The sequence below is a fragment of the Xyrauchen texanus genome, chromosome 43 (genome assembly GCF_025860055.1).
Source record: "Xyrauchen texanus isolate HMW12.3.18 chromosome 43, RBS_HiC_50CHRs, whole genome shotgun sequence".
In the NCBI taxonomy this organism is placed as follows: domain Eukaryota; kingdom Metazoa; phylum Chordata; class Actinopteri; order Cypriniformes; family Catostomidae; genus Xyrauchen; species Xyrauchen texanus.
Window position 1 is genome coordinate 11,817,147 of NC_068318.1, and position 17,863 is coordinate 11,835,009.

General features: G+C 38.4%; 1 protein-coding gene across 5 annotated transcripts in view; it reads right to left on the reverse strand.

Moving 5' to 3' along the window:
- Window positions 1–840: 840 nt before the first annotated feature.
- The window catches only part of LOC127635471 (GATOR complex protein DEPDC5-like), a 33,690-nt gene continuing 16,667 nt past the window's right edge, over window positions 841–17,863 (reverse strand). For 2 of the 5 annotated variants that reach the window (XM_052115557.1, XM_052115555.1), the window contains exons 26-42: window positions 16,462–16,622; window positions 15,565–15,685; window positions 15,285–15,452; window positions 14,613–14,844; window positions 13,448–13,581; window positions 13,182–13,293; window positions 11,986–12,048; window positions 10,471–10,607; window positions 10,310–10,390; window positions 10,092–10,224; window positions 9,896–10,001; window positions 7,686–7,925; window positions 3,745–3,914; window positions 2,091–2,262; window positions 1,620–1,680; window positions 1,386–1,468; window positions 841–1,277 (exon numbers count right to left, since the gene is read on the reverse strand). In XM_052115557.1, the coding sequence (XP_051971517.1) occupies window positions 982–1,277; window positions 1,386–1,468; window positions 1,620–1,680; window positions 2,091–2,262; window positions 3,745–3,914; window positions 7,686–7,925; window positions 9,896–10,001; window positions 10,092–10,224; window positions 10,310–10,390; window positions 10,471–10,607; window positions 11,986–12,048; window positions 13,182–13,293; window positions 13,448–13,581; window positions 14,613–14,844; window positions 15,285–15,452; window positions 15,565–15,685; window positions 16,462–16,622 (2,470 nt within the window). In that variant the 3' untranslated portion in view covers window positions 841–981. The remainder of the gene's footprint in view (window positions 1,278–1,385; window positions 1,469–1,619; window positions 1,681–2,090; window positions 2,263–3,744; window positions 3,915–7,685; window positions 7,926–9,895; window positions 10,002–10,091; window positions 10,225–10,309; window positions 10,391–10,470; window positions 10,608–11,985; window positions 12,049–13,181; window positions 13,294–13,447; window positions 13,582–14,612; window positions 14,845–15,284; window positions 15,453–15,564; window positions 15,686–16,461; window positions 16,623–17,863) is intronic. The other 3 variants (XM_052115556.1, XM_052115558.1, XM_052115559.1) reach the window with 3 other exon arrangements.

Sequence of the window (17,863 nt, forward strand, 5' to 3'; positions counted from 1 at the left end):
GTCACTCTTTTTACCAACCTGTCTCATGTATATATGTGTTAGATTAGATTTATGTGTAGAATAGTAATAAAGTTTGTCTGTGTTCAAAGACGACGTGACTGTGGTATATTTTGATAAATAATCTCATCCCTGTTTCTAAAAGATTTTGCTTCAAATCTGTACCTAAATACATGTGATATTATTTTCAATAAGCCATGAGAATTAATATCACTCCAATATTTGAATTAATCATAATTAACTTATTAAAGCAAATTCCTTACAGTAGAAATTGTGAGCGGATACAACGAAACGTGTATTACAATTTTAATGGTATATAATTATTTAATATTAATTTAATAATCTAGTTATTTGTCATTTATCTAATTTATAATGCTTGTCGAATGCAACTAATTCCATTAAACATTTCATTACCTAATAATATACAATAAGGACAGTTTAATTTAGTTCATAGCTCACATATTTCGAGACCCTAAATTCCCTTCTAAATTTAGCATACCAAATATCCTTACATATAATGGTGTGAGAATGAGGGCAATTTAAAGTTCCCTTTTAAATGTTGTATACCAAATATCCTTATATATATATATATATATATATATATATATAATACTAACAAAAAACTGAAAAGGGGTTGAAGAAATACTGTAAATCCTCTCCGTGTATTAGTAAACATTTTAAAGTGGGGCTTAGCGAAGTGTGAATTTGCTAATTATTATTGCCAAGTACAATTTGCTGAAGACCTACCAATTACTCAAACCCAATCATAACTGTATCAAGATGGCATCAAGACCAAAAGCACTGCAGGTACATTTGCAGACACTCTGTAAACATGTGACTCCATTTGAATGTTTGATGATGAGGCTGTTGGCTTTATTTGTCTTTCTGATTAGATGGTAGCAGCAGTATATTAGCTCTTAAAGCAGGTATACTCTCTCGCTTTCCTCTGAAACAGTATTTATTTCTGTCCTTCAGTGTCTTTTCTCAAGGGGCACTGGCATTCATTTTCTCCACACAACTCTCCCAGAAGGTCAACAGTCGATTATCCTTGTTGGCACAAAAATCAGTGAAATCACGCAGCAGGCGGTCTGCCAGTTTCTCGTCCCCCAGCACGCCGGTCCTCCATGCTTTGGTCAGCATGGTGTTGTAGGCCCAATTGTAGCCCACCCGCTCCTCAGAGCCAAACAAGCTCTGATTTGCTGAGGTAGTGGAGTTACGGCGCCGCCGCTGTCCACTGGAGTATTTCCTTTTTGAGTAAGGTAGCTGAAGAAAAACAGTACCTGGATAAAGAAATGGAAATTCAGAGAGGGATAGTGTAAAAAAAGGCAAGGTTTCTATCATTTTTAAAACTTCCAGCTAAAGTTTAATTCATTCACAAAAGCACATACCTGTTAAATGGATATACTGTGGTTTGTTTTCTGATGGAAAGTTAAAAGCCGATGCTGAGAACTTATCCTGAACGAAGCCAAATCTTCATAGAAAAAAATGGAAAGATGTTTTGAAAGTTGACGTTTCTAACAGTATTACAATATGACAACATACAGGACCACAACACCTTGACAAATAACTAGATTTGATTGATATTTTCTGAAGAAAATGTGTGTGACGCTTGTTCTCCATACCTATAGATTATAGCCTCCTGAAATAGCTGCATTCTGTCCCAGTACGTCTCTGGCTCAAAGCCTAAAAGAATAAAGCAGTGCCATGACATTAAAATACTTTTTCTGGGGCTGTTGATCATATTTCTAATTAATTGAATTATGTATTATTAATATTTAATTATCTTTATTCCAGAGCCTTTCTATGAGATTCATTGTCATGTAATATACTCAATTAAAAATTTTAATAGATTGATAGCCCTAATTTTATCATGTTCTTTTTGGCAAACATGTACAGTGTTTCTCATTTTTCTCTAGAAGTATTGCATTATAATATATTTTGTGTTTTAAATACATAGTTTTATAAATAAAGTAAACTGTTTAAAGTATGCTATCTTAACTTGATCTGCGGGTTTAGAATGTATTAGCTAGATTTGTGGATTTTGAGACTTTTAGCAACACTGTGCTATTCAGTACAACTTTTTCTCTCCTCACCCTCAAACAGGTTATCGCTGCCCTCCTTTAGCAGGCACTGGATGTTGAGAGGGATAAACAACTGGGCACGCAGAGGGTCACCATACAAGTATGATGGCAGAGCAAAGGGCACCTCCAACACAGGTACCAGCAGGAAGCCACAAGATGCCGCTTTCCTGTGCCAGCCTTGCACCTGAAAGAGTGCAGTGCTTTAAGACTATGATAATGTTCAGAATAGCATACTATGGTAACATACACTCACCTAAAGGATTATTAGGAACACCTGTTCAATTTCTCATTAATGCAATTATCTAATCAACCAATCACATGGCAGTTGCTTCAATGCATTTAGGGGTGTGGTCCTGGTCAAGACAATCTCCTGAACTCCAAACTGAATGTCAGAATGGGAAAGAAAGGTGATTTAAGCAATTTTGAGCGTGGCATGGTTGTTGGTGCCAGACGGGCCGGTCTGAGTATTTCACAATCTGCTCAGTTACTGGGATTTTCACGCACAACCATTTCTAGGGTTTACAAAGAATGGTGTGAAAAGGGAAAAACATCCAGTATGCGGCAGTCCTGTGGGCGAAAATGCCTTGTTGATGCTAGAGGTCAGAGGAGAATGGGCTGAATGATTCAAGCTGATAGAAGAGCAACTTTGCCTGAAATAACCACTCGTTACAACCGAGGTATGCAGCAAAGCATTTGTGAAGCCACAACACGCACAACCTTGAGGCGGATGGGCTACAACAGCAGAAGACCCCACCGGGTACCACTCATCTCCACTACAAATAGGAAAAAGAGGCTACAATTTGCAAGAGCTCACCAAAATTGGACAGTTGAAGACTGGAAAAATGTTGCCTGGTCTGATGAGTCTCGATTACTTTTGAGACATTCAGATGGTAGAGTCAGAATTTGGCGTAAACAGAATGAGAACATGGATCCATCATGCCTTGTTACCACTGTGCAGGCTGGTGGTGGTGGTGTAATGGTGTGGGGGATGTTTTCTTGGCACACTTTAGGCCCCTTAGTGCCAATTGGGCATCGTTTAAATGCCACGGCCTACCTGAGCATTGTTTCTGACCATGTCCATCCCTTTATGGCCACCATGTACCCATCCTCTGATGGCTACTTCCAGCAGGATAATGCACCATGTCACAAAGCTCGAATCATTTCAAATTGGTTTCTTGAACATGACAATGAGTTCACTGTACTAAAATGGCCCCCACAGTCACCAGATCTCAACCCAATAGAGCATCTTTGGGATGTGGTGGAACGGGAGCTTCGTGCCCTAAATGTGCATCCCACAAATCTCCATCAACTGCAAGATGCTATCCTATCAATATGGGCCAACATTTCTAAAGAATGCTTTCAGCACCTTGTTGAATCAATGCCACGTAGAGTTAAGGCAGTTCTGAAGGCGAAAGGGGGTCAAACACAGTATTAGTATGGTGTTCCTAATAATCCTTTAGGTGAGTGTACTACTATTACTATTTCTGCAGTATATAGTATGTATACTGTGCATATGCCTAAACCTTAGATGTTAAATGTGTGCCCTTTTCAATGTAGTTGACTACCTTTGACAGCACTTAAGTCCTCAATATTATATAAATGTGATCCAGCACCTCAACAACTCATTCAGGATTTTTAGAGCCAACTATGTTCACTCTGTGCTCACCATTTCAAAGAGTACGGCAGCAGTGACAGCCATCCAGTGCAGCTTGATCTCAAAGGCTGTGTTGAGGGAGAAGTTGCCATGGTAATAGCAACTGCACCATTCTGTCCGATCACTGCGATTGTTTACATCAACATCCAAGGTGACTGTTTTCTGCTCAGGAACTGTGGCGGCTGAGAGGGGAGGGGCAATAAGAGAGAGACAGAGAGAAAGACAAAGAGGAAGAGAGAGTAGAAATAGCCAAGAGGATGAAATGAAATCAAGGTTAAGCATGGAGTTATAAAGGTCATAGTGCTGGGTAGATTACTTCAGAATTACAATCCGGTACTGATTACAAATTATGTGACTAAAACTGCAATCAGTAACGTAATGTCTTGGATTATAATTTTTAGGAAATCTAATTTTATTATTTTTAGATTACTTTGAAAACCTCTGACCTAACTCTTGTTTATTTGATGTGAAATGCATTAAGCTGTATAATCTATACTACTGTATTTTGATATATATTGTATTTAAGAAAACACTTTTTGTGTGTGTGTGTTTGTATTTTATTTGCTACTTTTTGGCCAAGATGGCAGAAAAAGATGGTGTGAATTATTCTTATTTATTAGATGATTTTAGAAGATAATTTTTGTCTTCCAGGTTTGATTAATTAATTTTTTTGTCCAGACTTCCAGAATCAATAATTAGTAACGGTCACTATAATGTATGAGGTAGACATATTATTTCACAGCTATAAATCAGCTGTGTTTAGTAACTTGCATAATTTTTTGTAATGAGAAGGCATGTTCTAACCTTTTTCTGCGGTAGGCTGATTAAGAATGAATAATGTTATAGATTAAAAAAAAAAGAATTAGGGCGATCAATAAATTATGAACAATTTACTGCCATTGCCTGTTTAATATGTAATCATGTAATCCATCAAAACAAAACTGAGTATTTTAAAATGTAATTTAATCTAATTACAAGTACATTATTTTTGTAATCTGATTCAGTAATCCAGATTACATGCAATCTGTTACTACCGAGCACTGGTCATAACTGAGTCAAAGACAGAAATGAAGGGTAAATGTGATGATGAGTTTAAGGCAGTTAATTCTTAGTCGATGATGTCTGAACCAATCAAAATCAAGAGGGATGCTAAATAATAATTCAGAGATTCAGAAATAATTCAAAATTTATAAAAGACCCTATGAAATATCTTGACAAGCACAGTTTCATTCATTTGTTGTTGACATATGTCCTGTTGAAACAGGAAGTTTGGATGGGACATATCACCTTTAAGAGGTTCAAAAACAAAAACAAACACACACAAAAAAAATAATAGGCTTTAGGTACATCAAAGCCAGGAACTGATCTGCTACTTACTATTGCTAGTCAGAGGCAGATGGTATAGGGGGAGTTGCAATCTAATTCTATAGAGCAATTTATTGGACAAAAACTTGTTGTACAACGTGGATCATCAATATAGCAAAAAGCCTTTAACAACCTGCTAATTCAAGGGATAGTTCACCCAAAAATGAAAATTCTCTCATCATTTACTCACCCTCATGATATCCCAGGTGTGTATGACTTTCTTCAGCAGAACACATTTGAAGAAAAATAGAAAAATATCTTAGCGCTGTAGGTCCTTAAAATGCAAGTGGATGGTGATCAGACCATTGCAGCTCCAAAAAGAACAGTCAGTTAAACCATATGACTTCAGTGTTTAAATTAAAGTCTTCTAAAGCTTTTGGTGTGAAAAAAGATTCATATTTAAATACTTTTTATTTATAAACCATCGCTTCCGGAAAGCTTCACGAGAGCGCTGAGTTCACGCACCGTTGTCAGTAAACAAACAGATACAAATACAGATCTAAACCAAAACCAACGAAGCAAATGTGTTCTGCTGAAGAAAGTCATACAAACATGGGATATCATGAGGGTGAGTAAATGATGAGAGAATTTTCATTATTTAGGTGAACTAACCCTTTAATTGCATCATGTCTGGTTAGGACACTAAATACGGACCGTGTATAAAAGCATTTAGAAGACCTCAGAGCTAAAAGATATGAACTAAAAACTAAAATTTTTATTTCATAGGGTCTTTAAAGGCAATAAAAGCACAAATACAGTTTTGCATAATGTATGAAGCTTTCCATGACAGAAAACAATGAAAATTTAAGTGCAACAGAGCAGCAAGCAAAGTAATACTGGCAATGGGTTGGCGGCAGTGGTTTGCTCAGTTTTGGGAATAATGAAGGAACGTATTTCATCCAGCGGGATAGATGGAGGAGAGCAAGAACCCATACCACAGCACTAAAGGACCACAGCCACAGCATGCACTACACACTACGCACTACTGCTGTTAGCCCACCCAGCACAGTGCTTTGATTGGTGTATTGGGGCAGCTGTCCATGCTTTGATTGGACCAGCTTGTTGTCAAAGCAATTTGCACCCTGATTGGCTAGAATAGATGTAATCACGCCAGTTGAAGAGTGCATGTATCATCACACTAGTCACAGTTATTGAATGATTGGGATATACTGGGAGAATTGAAAACAAAGTCTATTCATCAATCTTGATGTCATAGTGGTCGACCGATATGGGGTTTTTAATGGCCGATGCTGATATCCAGAGAGCAGGGTGGCCGATAGGCTGATACAGTGCCGATAAATCACACTATTTAATATAGTAAATAACAAACGTAAAATTGTACTATACTCTTATTTATCACTATATTTACTCGATTTAACACAAAACAAAAAAATATATATTTATATTGTATTTTAAATGGTAGATTTTCAGATTTCTGTTTAGTCATCAAATTTTAGTAATTTATTTTCACTTGAAGAAATTGATAATATATAACAAAGAAGGAAATAACAGTACACACACTTTTACCTTGGGCTGCATTCGAAAACATAGGCAGCTGACTTGCTACCTTACTGCCTTATCAGTTAATGGCTTAACTGACAGCTGTTTTGAATGAATGGCAGCTCAACGGGAAGAAAACGCTGAATTTGTGAATTACATCTGTTTAAACGAGATATGCGCACATTTGCAGATAGTATATGATATTCGTTTAATAGATATTTAGATATATAGATATTAGACAAGACAGTTAAATGTTACAGGGAACTGTTGAGGAGAGAGAGGGAGAATGAAACAGGCGAGTACTTTTAACAATATGAGCTCAAATGCGTCTGCTGCAGCTCTGATATGCACACTGTTTAAATGACAATGTGTTGCACACTGGTCTACTATTGTAGTAAAATGATGGCATGGACCATCAAAATGAACCGTGACTGGTCTTTACATGTCTCCATCGCTTCACACGCAAACAGATGATTTTCTGTTCCCTCAAGAATAAAAACAAAATCAGCTAAACGAGAAAATGTATCGGCCGATAATTCAATAAATCTGAATATCAGCCTATTTATCAGCGATATATTGGTCGACCACTTGCCATTAACAAGGTTTGGGAATTTGTAGGAATGGACAGGATGTACAAAAAGTGAACTAGCTTTCTATGACAGCATGCGTTTCTGGAATGGAGAGTCACTCATAGTCATTAGACAATTTTAAGATTAGGTGCTAGTGGTTGAATCCAGACACTTGGTTTCATGCTTTCTGAGAAGAAAATAATGATGCATACTGTACAGTCATTCAATTTAAAGTTGTTAAAACATCAACCTTGTGTTAACATGTTAGTCAAGTTTTAGAAGTTTCCAACTGTTGGATCGTAACTGCATAAAGTTAAGGAATGTGTAATGGCTGTTTCAGTTTGGTAACAAGTAAATGGCATGGTTTTTGTATGCTTTTGTATTATGAGAAGTCGTCGATTGGGTTGTGACTTTGTGTGACTCTCCTCTAGCTTTCCAGAACTTTTTGGGTAGGGGTGTGTCATGCTGCCTTAAGGGGTGGAGCATGCTTGCTCTACGAACTGAGCCGGCTGTGTGTACCTAGCAGTGCAGCAGCCTGGCTGCGTCCTCCGAAGCTGCGACTGAAGGAGCTATGCCTACTTGCGTACGAGGCTGGCCGACTCGGCAGCCAGGGTAGCAGGAAGGCAGGTAAGTCACAGGGCCGACGTTCCTCCAGGACAAAGGCCACCTCAAACCACTTCCTCTGGAACAGGGCAAAGTCCTCCAAAGCTGCTGCAGACCATACACTTGCTACAGCTGGGGGTAGCTGAGTAGTTGGACCTATGGGAAATAGTAGTCCATTTTCATGGATGGTAGAATGACCAAGGTACACAGCACAGGATCTTAAGGCCTATACTCTTCTGATGTGATGTGATAGCTACATATGTAAGTTTTAGTCTCACGGACGGTTTGATGCATATTCTACACTAAAAAGGCAAGAGATTGCAAAAATCATCTGTTCCAATCTGATGCTTGATATCAAAATAAAATTACATTCCTGGAAACATTACAAATTAAACCCAAACCATTTCTTTGGGGCTTTGCAACTTGGGCCGATTTGCTAAGACAATGCGACCACTAATTCATTCATTTTCAATGAGAGTTGGTCGATTTGAGGCCAATAAGACCATTGCCAATGCAGCAAATTTGAGCAGAGTTCAACTTCATGCAAACTGCAGTGATGCAATGTGGTGACTATCAGTGGTAATGAAGATACTGCAGCCGAATAGAAATTCCTACTAGCAACAAAGAGAACAACGACTAGGCAACTTCAGGGGATTTTAGGGCACCTACACAGTAGGGAAATCTCAGATGGAGCGTTTGACAGATAGGAATACGTAAACTCTGTTTGGAGAGTGTGGAAAGAGGTGTGTCAGTTGGAAATCAAAGAGTTTAGCAAATTGGATTTCACAAATGCATTTGTTCATTCTCATCGATGAATCAATGCATAAGTCAGAGTATGTTGCGGCAAAAGTTAAACATTTCTCGTCAATGTCCGTGAACTTTTGGTTTCATGGACGAAGCATCACTTTTGTAAATACTAGCATTTATTATGTCTGTCCTTCCGACACACCAGCCCTATTGAAATTAATGTATTTGCACCTTTCTCAGATGTATTGTAATCTCTAGTGTGTAGGTGCCCTTAAGGCTTCTATACTTCTACAGCTAAATGAAATAAATTGTCTGATATAATTCCAAACAAAATCGGTCCAATAAGGTGTTTTTGAGTTCTTACAGGAACTTTACACTGAACTTTCAAGGAAAACTTCGTACCAGGTGCTAAACACCTTGTTACTGCCACTAGTTCATGTCATCGTTGGGTGTGACCCAGTGCTCCACATACTTTGATGAAGCATTTGCTCAATCAGTCAAGATCAGTCAACATGAACACACAGGGATACAGTTGCTGAGCTGGTGTAAACCTACCAACATCTGTACGATTGTTCGTGTAGAGGCATTTTCCAAGAACAAAAAGATTCCTACAAAAGGAATCAAATCTACTCAAAAAAAGTGCCCATTCAATCTGTTGTTTGATATGCTGCTTCACTCATGTGCTGTCTGCAGCCAAAAGCCATTCACACAAAAGTGAGATATTCCTCTTATCATCATTCTTTTGTCTATATTCTACCCATTAACACACTTTTATACACCCATCTTTACAGTAGTATCAATGTTATAACAAATTCCTATAACAGAGGGTAACCGGTGCATATTATCACTGTGCATAGCATGTTAGCGCCAAATGTACACATGACCAATTACCGGTACACATTTTATACTGCATACATGTATATTATTCTAAATCAATTTTGCGGTGTTAAAACAGGTTATTTTACTGATCCTGTGTGAAACATTCTCAGAATGAGGCATTAAGTCATTAATAACAGATTTGAATGTCATATTTGTTGATATTTTACATGCAGTCTTGTGCGTCCTCATATGTAAATGCTCCTCTAAATGCCTCCCCCAGTGGCATGGCCGGTGTCCAAATTTTTGCTCATGGAGACTGCCACACCATTACATAAATAACATTTTCCCATGCCAGTCTTTTATTATGGCATGATATAGCTTAGATAACCCTGCTCCTAAACAGCAGAGAATGAAAAAGCACACTGTGATTGGTCACTTTACATGTCAGTTAGAAGGATCTTTCTGCCTAAGTGAGCAGTTCTTGGCCAGTTTAAGCTGCCAGCTGCATTGCCAAACCTTTTACCGTAGTCAAAGGTCTGACTACGCAAAACTTTTCTTACCCTTTTCACTGTCTTTGTCGACAATCCGATAGAGGTAGAAGCCATAGACAAACGTCCGCATGGCATCACCAGAGGCATGAGTAATTAGACCTTCCTCCAGCATCTTCTAAAGGAGCACGAATGAAACAAAGTCAAGTTTTTTTTTAATACAAACACACACAGACTACTGTGCTCTCTGCAATGTTCTCCATTTCACCTGCATGATTTCCACAGCAATCCCTTGTGTGGCCACATTTTCCACAGTGCTGACCAGCCAGTGTACAACCTCAGCACTGACAAAGCAGTTGGGCGTCAGGCCTCTCTGCTCTGGTAGGAGCTGCACTCCAGTGCTGTAAGCATAGGAAGTACGTTTAATTTACACATGGGTAACATAATAGAAAATTAATAAATAATTAAGCACATGAATGCTCTCACGTGGGATGCTTAATGGCTTCCAGGATCTCCATCAGTGTGGAAGATGAGGAGAGGCTCAGTGCACTGGAGCTTGACTGCACACTACAAAGCAGCAATAAAAGTGACATGTTCTGACTTGAATATATCTTAAGCAATGTTCTGACTCTCTGAAGTCTTCTTACCCGGCCTCTGAACCAGTTCCTGGGGTTGGGTCTCCTGTGGCTTGAAATGTAGCTGTTGTTCTTTCACCTGGTTGGTTGCTTCCTTTGTCCGTCAACCCACCATCAATAGGATTGGCTGGAATCTGTTCGGATGGCAGCTGAGGAACCCAGTATATGTCAGATACAGCTTTGGTAAAGCAGTGTGCTTTACTAGAGCATTTAACATAAAACAGTTCTTGTTTCAAGCAAATAAGAACTACACAGCGGTTGAGGTGAACTAAACAGATGGGGACAAGAAGAGGAAATATATAGATACTTTCATGCTATCAGTGTTCAGTAACTAGCAGGAATGCATCTTTGGAAAAAGATGCACGGAAAAGTACTTAAGTTGATGTACAAGTTTGCCAGAGTTTATGAGGCTTGTGTCATCAAATCCTTGAAAGATATTCTTTATTTTTTAATTTTTTTGTAGGTAGTTAGCAAGTAAACCATATGCCCTTAATCACAACTGTACATTCTGCTTTGTTTTCGGAGTTATGTTAGTGAATTGTTCGGTACTTGTTATGTTTGGACAGTTTGAAATTCGGACACATTTTAGAATTTCTTTGATGTCGTCTTTACAGCTCTTCTGTTGTGCTATTATTTGAATAATTTACCACTTTGTTGCATGCTGGTCCATTATTGTGACATCACTGATTTCAGATTTACTTGCCCCTAAATACCATGTACAAAAGCACACTTTGTTCAGTCATTTTATATGTTGGTCAGATGGCCTCTTTCCAGCTGTTCTTGGCCAGAATAAGCTGAAATGTGGATTGAATGTTATGCTGGGAGTCAAAAGCCTGACTGCAGTCACAGTGGTCAAGATGTTAAATGAAGTGTGCTAATCTAAGATGCATTGAGTATGGTTACATAAACAAGCAGTAATGGACCCTTTTCATATTTCCGGTTTGGGATGCAAAAGTAAACTATAGCAGGCTAAACAGCACCGCTGGCATTTAGAGGTAAATGGGAGAACACAGCCATTTTTGTGTTCCCATTTGCTCCTACACAAAAATAAAAAATCCCCTATAATGTGGCAAACGAATTCAAAAACAAAAACAAAAACAAAACAAAAAAACACAATTAGTTAAAAGATGCCAAATTTAGTCACTCCCACAGCAGCTTTATTTGAATCCCCATCACAACAGTGCCGATTGGATTGCTGATTTTCTGTTCTTATTAAATGCTAGGGTAATGTAACACAAAATCACAAATAATGAAAGAAATGTAGATTAAACAATCAGAAAATGTCAAATAATTGAACATTTGCTAAATTTCCCCTGGAAATGCATCATCAAAGTCTGTGAATAGGGTCCATAACTCTTTATTATAACATTCCATGTTAAACACTAGATTTAAATACACTAACCTTCACATTTCTAATCCCAGTGAGAAGTTGGAAATGTAGATGGCATGCACATATGGTTTATAAGTACACACATGCATGCAAAGAGACAGACAGTTCCGCAGAACAGAGAGAGGGCAGTGACTGACCTGAGAGTGACAGATGTAGGAGGAACGTGGACTACGAATAAAGTCCAAAATGAAGGCAGCATCCTGTCAGCATATTAGGAAGAAAACACCAGAAAGAAAGAAGATAACCCCCACAGATCAGAGCAGGAGGCAATAATAAAAGAGGAAGAGGCAAAAATCAAGAGGCAAGAAGGGAGAATGAAAAATGAACCCACTGCAAATAAAAAAACGTGAATTAACATTTAGAAAACAGATAGACAAAGTAAAAGAAAAACATAAAACACACACCACGAGTGTGAAGAAAAAATATCAGAATAGGACTAGAAAATATATTAAAATGAGACTCTCAAGTTTGACTCCTTTCCGTGAGTCTTTTGTTTTGAATGATCAATTATAGTAGTCGTTTCAATAAATTAGTTTAAAATATTGATTAAAGGGATAGTTCACCCAAAAATGTTAATTCTCTCATCATTTACTGACCCTCATTCTTTCTTCAGCAGAACACAAATTAAGATTTTTAGAAAAATATTTCAGCTCTATTGGTCCATACAATGCAAGTGAATGGTGGTCAGACTTTTGAAGCTCCAAAAATCACATAAAGGAAACATAGAAGTAATCCATAAGACTCCAGTGGTTAAATCCATCTCTTCAGAAGTGATATATTAGGTCAAAATTAAGGTCCTTTTTTACTCTAAATCTCCACTTTCACATCTCAAATTCACATGTGGTACCTGATTAGTTTCACTTTCATATCTGAAAGATAAAGTGGAGATTTATAGTAAAAAAGGACTTTAATATTGTTCCGTTTCCATCCACACCTATTATATCGTTTCAAAGGATATGGATTTAAACACTGGAGTCAAATGGATTACTTTTATGTTTCCTTTATGCGCTGTTTGGAGCTATAAAGATCTGATGACCATTCACTTGCATTGTATGAACTTACAGAACTGAGATATTTTTCTAAAAATCTTTGTGTGTGTTCAGAAGAATACAGGAAGTCATAGACATCTGGGATGGAATGTGGGTGAGTAAATGATGAGAGAATTTTCAATTTTGGATGAACTATCAAAGAGCAAAATTCAAAGATCAGGCAAGAGATTGACATTACAAAATAGAAGAGCCCTCTTCCCTGCTCAAAAGCACAGGCAAACACACAGGAAGCCAGCAACTAGACACCAGCTCAGTCTATTCAGCGGTCTTCCTCAGGGTCTCACCTTACGGGGGCTATCGACATAGGTGGTTGTCAGGGCAACGTTGGCAGCTTCACTGAAAGGGCCACATGGTTTCCCGGCATGCTGTGCAGCAAGCTGCTGCTCTTCTAAAGTCCTGCACACCAAAGACATCTCACAAGAATTAGGAAAAGACCTGGAATCTCAATTTATAAAACCCTTCCCATATGTGGAACTAGATGGCTGGACAAACACTTGGTTCTTATTGATTTTGCAATGTCGCTTTGCAGAAATCTGTCTGCTCAACTCACTTCTGGGTCTGGTCAAGTTCCAAGAGTGCAGAGAGGGCGGAGGTGCCTTTTTTTCCCACAGGGGGTGCTATAGGCTCCGGAGTGTATGATGAGAGGGTTCCAGTCACCTGCAGGCCTTTAATGGTAGCTCCTTTCTGTAATAAACAAAGCAATTTTTATTCTTTGTTCAGATTGGTCTGCAACTCCTAACACATTTTAATTTTTGGGGAATACGTTGAAGAAAGTTCAGACAGTCAATAGGAACGGTTAACCCAAAAAAGAAAACTGTTATCGTTTATGCACCCTCATTTTGTTCCTAATTCAAATGACTTTCCTTCTTTTATGAAGCACAAACTAAGAAGTTTAGCAGAATGTCCCGGGGTTCTTTTCCATACAATGAAAGCAAAAGAACATCTTATTCTCAAAAAATCAATGCGACTATATTCCAAGTCTTCTGAAATCATACGATAGCTTTGTGTGAGGAACATTAAAGTTATTATTCACTGGAAATCTCATCCACTTGTATCTGACACAAGAACCAATGGTGCTCGACATTAAAGTCACCAAACCTGGTGTGATGCAACTTATTGTGCCATATTTGAATATGCGCTAATGCAAATGAGACCTATTGCAGAAGGAAATATATTTTCAGTAAACTTAAATTTCAGTCTTTTCCTCATGCGAAGCTCTCATAGGAGAGCTTCAGAAGACTTGGAATATAACGCACAAGTCATATAGTGGAGTGGTGGTGTAGTGGTCTAAAGCACTAAACTGTTCAGCAGAAGGTTGCTGGTTCGATCCCCACAGCCACCACCATTGTGTCCTTGAGCAAGGCACTTAACTCCAGGTTGCTCCAGGGGGATTGTCCCTGTAATAAGGGCTCTGTAAGTCGCTTTGGATAAAAGCGTCTGCCAAATGCGTAAATATAAATAAATATAAATATATATAAACTACTTTTATGGTAATACCTTGGTGTTTTTTTTTTTGTTGTTGTAATTTTTTGACAGCATCCATTCATTGTGTGGTAAAGAGCACAAGCACAATCTGCTAAAACTTTTTATTTTAATAAAAGTAAGTTAAACGGTTTTGGAACAAATAATTGAGTGAATGATGGCAGAATTTTCATTTTTGAGTGAACTATACCTTTAAAAAATTATTTGTGTTTATCTTGTAGCTGTGCACTCACACGAATAATTCGATCAGATCGATGCCGGCGACGAATCCTGTTCAGGCCTTCCAATAAGCGGATAAATCCATCCAAAAGAGACCAGTCCCCACTGCCAGAGAGGCCATCCCGCCCTGCCCCCATTCCCTCACCATACACGTCCCAGTGCCCCTCACCATCGGCCACTCGCCTGGCTCCACCCGCTGGCAGCAAAAGGAAGCGTGTACGCCAGAACTTCAGGGAGTCAATAAGACTGTGAGATAGAAAGGGGAAATATAAGGGTTCCTTTACACAAAATTTAGCCTGTGCAATTACAATTACCATTATCAAGCCTTTGGCTGACAAGAGTCCAGTGAAATGTTAAATGTAAATATTACTTCAAAGCAGTGTTTTCCAACCCTGTTCCTGGAGTACCCCAACACAGCTGATGAGTTGAATCAGGTGTGTTAGATTAGGGAATGTGTAATCTCCCTAAAGTGTAGTGTTGGGGGTTTGCCAGGAACAGGGTTGATTACCACTGCTTTAAAGTATAGAAAAAACAAAAATAATTCAACATTCAACAGCATTTCTAGCTTAAAAAAATATTGGAATCAATTGTGAGTCGGCCTCCACTTGTGTTGTGCGCGTGTTGCTGCCTATGCAGAGCAGCAAGGCTGTCACTAGGTTTTGGAACCAAGCTATGGTACTCCTTGCCTAAAGTCCTCTGAGCCAGCAGAACAGATGTACTGGTCCAGATAGTTCCATTTGTACTCTTCCAACCGCTCGTGGCTGAACTCAACCCAGAAAGGCAGGAAGTGGGCATCTACATGAGGAGGGCACAGATTGTAGCTGTACTGAATCTGCGTGGATTCATATGGATACCTAATTTCAAACAAAAACAAACATGCATCTGTAGAAGAAAACCTAGAATGCCTATAAAAACTGAAAAACACAAATGCTAATCAAATGTTTATTTTGTGGAGGTGAGACTGACTTTGGGAGGTAACGTGTGACAGTAATGATCTTGTCTTTAAGGCAGACTTTATGAAATGTTCTGCCCATGCTGAGCCAGTACAGACTCTCCTCCTCATCTGCTTTACGCCGTGACACTAGCCCTGAAAAATACATGCAAGAGACCATTAAAATTACCATCTGTCTTCACAGTAGTGACGGCAATCTGAATACCTACTCCGAATCCACTAAACACTTATGCATGCAGATGTACTTTACTGTACTGGAGGTCGACCGAAAGTGGATTTTGCAGACAACTAAGGATTTTATAGATTTTAAAAACGATTTATAGAAAGTTAAAAGATTTTTTGAATCTTTCCTTACTGTGATGGGCACAAACACAGAAGCTACAAGAGTCAAAAATGAGAAAGACCCAGAAGTAGTTTACTGTTTAACCAAAATCCCAATAATAACCAGAAAATAAAATTAAGATTTCTTGCATAACGCAGAACGTTTAACTATAAACAAGCTTGAAACACAACGGGGACTCTTATTTTGAAGTGGCGAACTCTTGGCTCTTGTTACAAAAATACGGATGCATATTCTCAATGATAAAAGATTAAGGAACAAAAACGGTCTGAAACTATCAGCATTCATTTTGTCAGATAACGACAGTTCCAAAAAGCAACTATCGGCACGATTAATTGGTAAAACTGATATATCGTCTACCTCTAATGCTTTTAGCTACCAATAAGAAGAGTATAGTACTTTACCTCGATCTAACATATTTTACCATGTGTACATCCATTCCACAGATGTTCCCGTAAAATCAGAGCAGAAAAAGCAGATAAGTCTGCAGATTCAGTCTTTGCTTGTTATGAACTCATTTTCTGAGGTACTTCATACAACAGTTCTGAGTAATAGAGTAGATGTAATGTACCTCTGGAATAAAGGGGGCTGCTGCTGAGGGCTGGGGCCATAGCAGGCTGTGGCTTTCGGTTATTGGTCTGTACGATGATCTGGTAGCCCTGCATCAGCCTCTGACAGATGAACTCCTCAAACACCTGATAAGCCATCATCACTGGAGCTTCATCATCACGCCTACACAAGATAGAGTTGTGATGCCAATATACATAAGCCATGCACTTCACTTGTCATTGCACTGTGACAAGTGAAGTGCATTATTCAACAACTTAATAAAAAACTGTGTTTGCACTGTGTCATTATTGCAGGGCATGTCAAAGAGAATTGACCCTTTGCTAAGCTCCAAACCCTCATGGTTACCGTTGCTCACTCAGAAAAGCTGTGCAGAACTTCAGGAATCAGTTTTAGGAAAAATATTCTGCTAAACGGAACGGATATTATTCTTGGGTGGGATGGAATAAAGTGTGACGCTGCAAAGCATTTTTTTCCTACGTTTTTTTTCCTTAGTTATATGGTAATGTGATTAAAAACTGTGGAGTCTGTGAATCAGAACTGAGGCAAAAAGGTTATCATACTCACTTGAAAAGAGAAAAGTGTCATTTGATAGTGATTACACAACTGATAACATTAGTGTAAGTGAACAAAGAACTGCTCATGACCAAGGTCAAAATTAAGGAGGGCTCGGGGCACAAACGCTACCAAATATTTAATTCAAAATGTGGGGGCGAAAAATGCCCGTGTAATGAATTCTTCAGTGTTTGTATTTCAATATCTATTACAGTTCTTAAAGGGATAGTTCACCCAATAGTTCATCATTTACTCACCCTCATGCCACCCCAGATTCTTCTGCAGAACACAAACAAAGATTTTTTTATATATATTTCAGCTTTGTAGGTCCATACAATGCAAGTAAATGGTGACCAGAACTTGAAGCTCAAAAAAAGTACATAAAGGCAGCATAAAAGTAATCCATACTCCAACTCCAGTGATTTAATCCATGTCTTCAGAAGCGATATAATTAATGTGGGTGAGAAACAGATCAATATTTAAGTCCTTTTTTACAATCAATCTTCACTTTCTACTTATTTTGTGTTTTTTTCAATTTGTATTCTTCACACGTATCACCACCAAGGCAGGGAGGAGAATTTATACAATAAAGGACTTTAATGTTGATCTGTTTCTCACCCAAACCTATATTATCACTTCTGAATATAGGGATTTAACCCCTGGAGTTGTATGGATTACTTTAGTTCTGCCTTTATGTGCTTTTTGGAGCTTCAGAATTCTGGCCACAATTCACATGCATTGTATGGATCTACAGACATATTCTAAAAATCTTAATTTAAGTTCTTCACAAGAAAGAAAGCAATAAACACCTGTGATGGCATGAGGGTGAGTAAATGATGAGAGAATTGTTG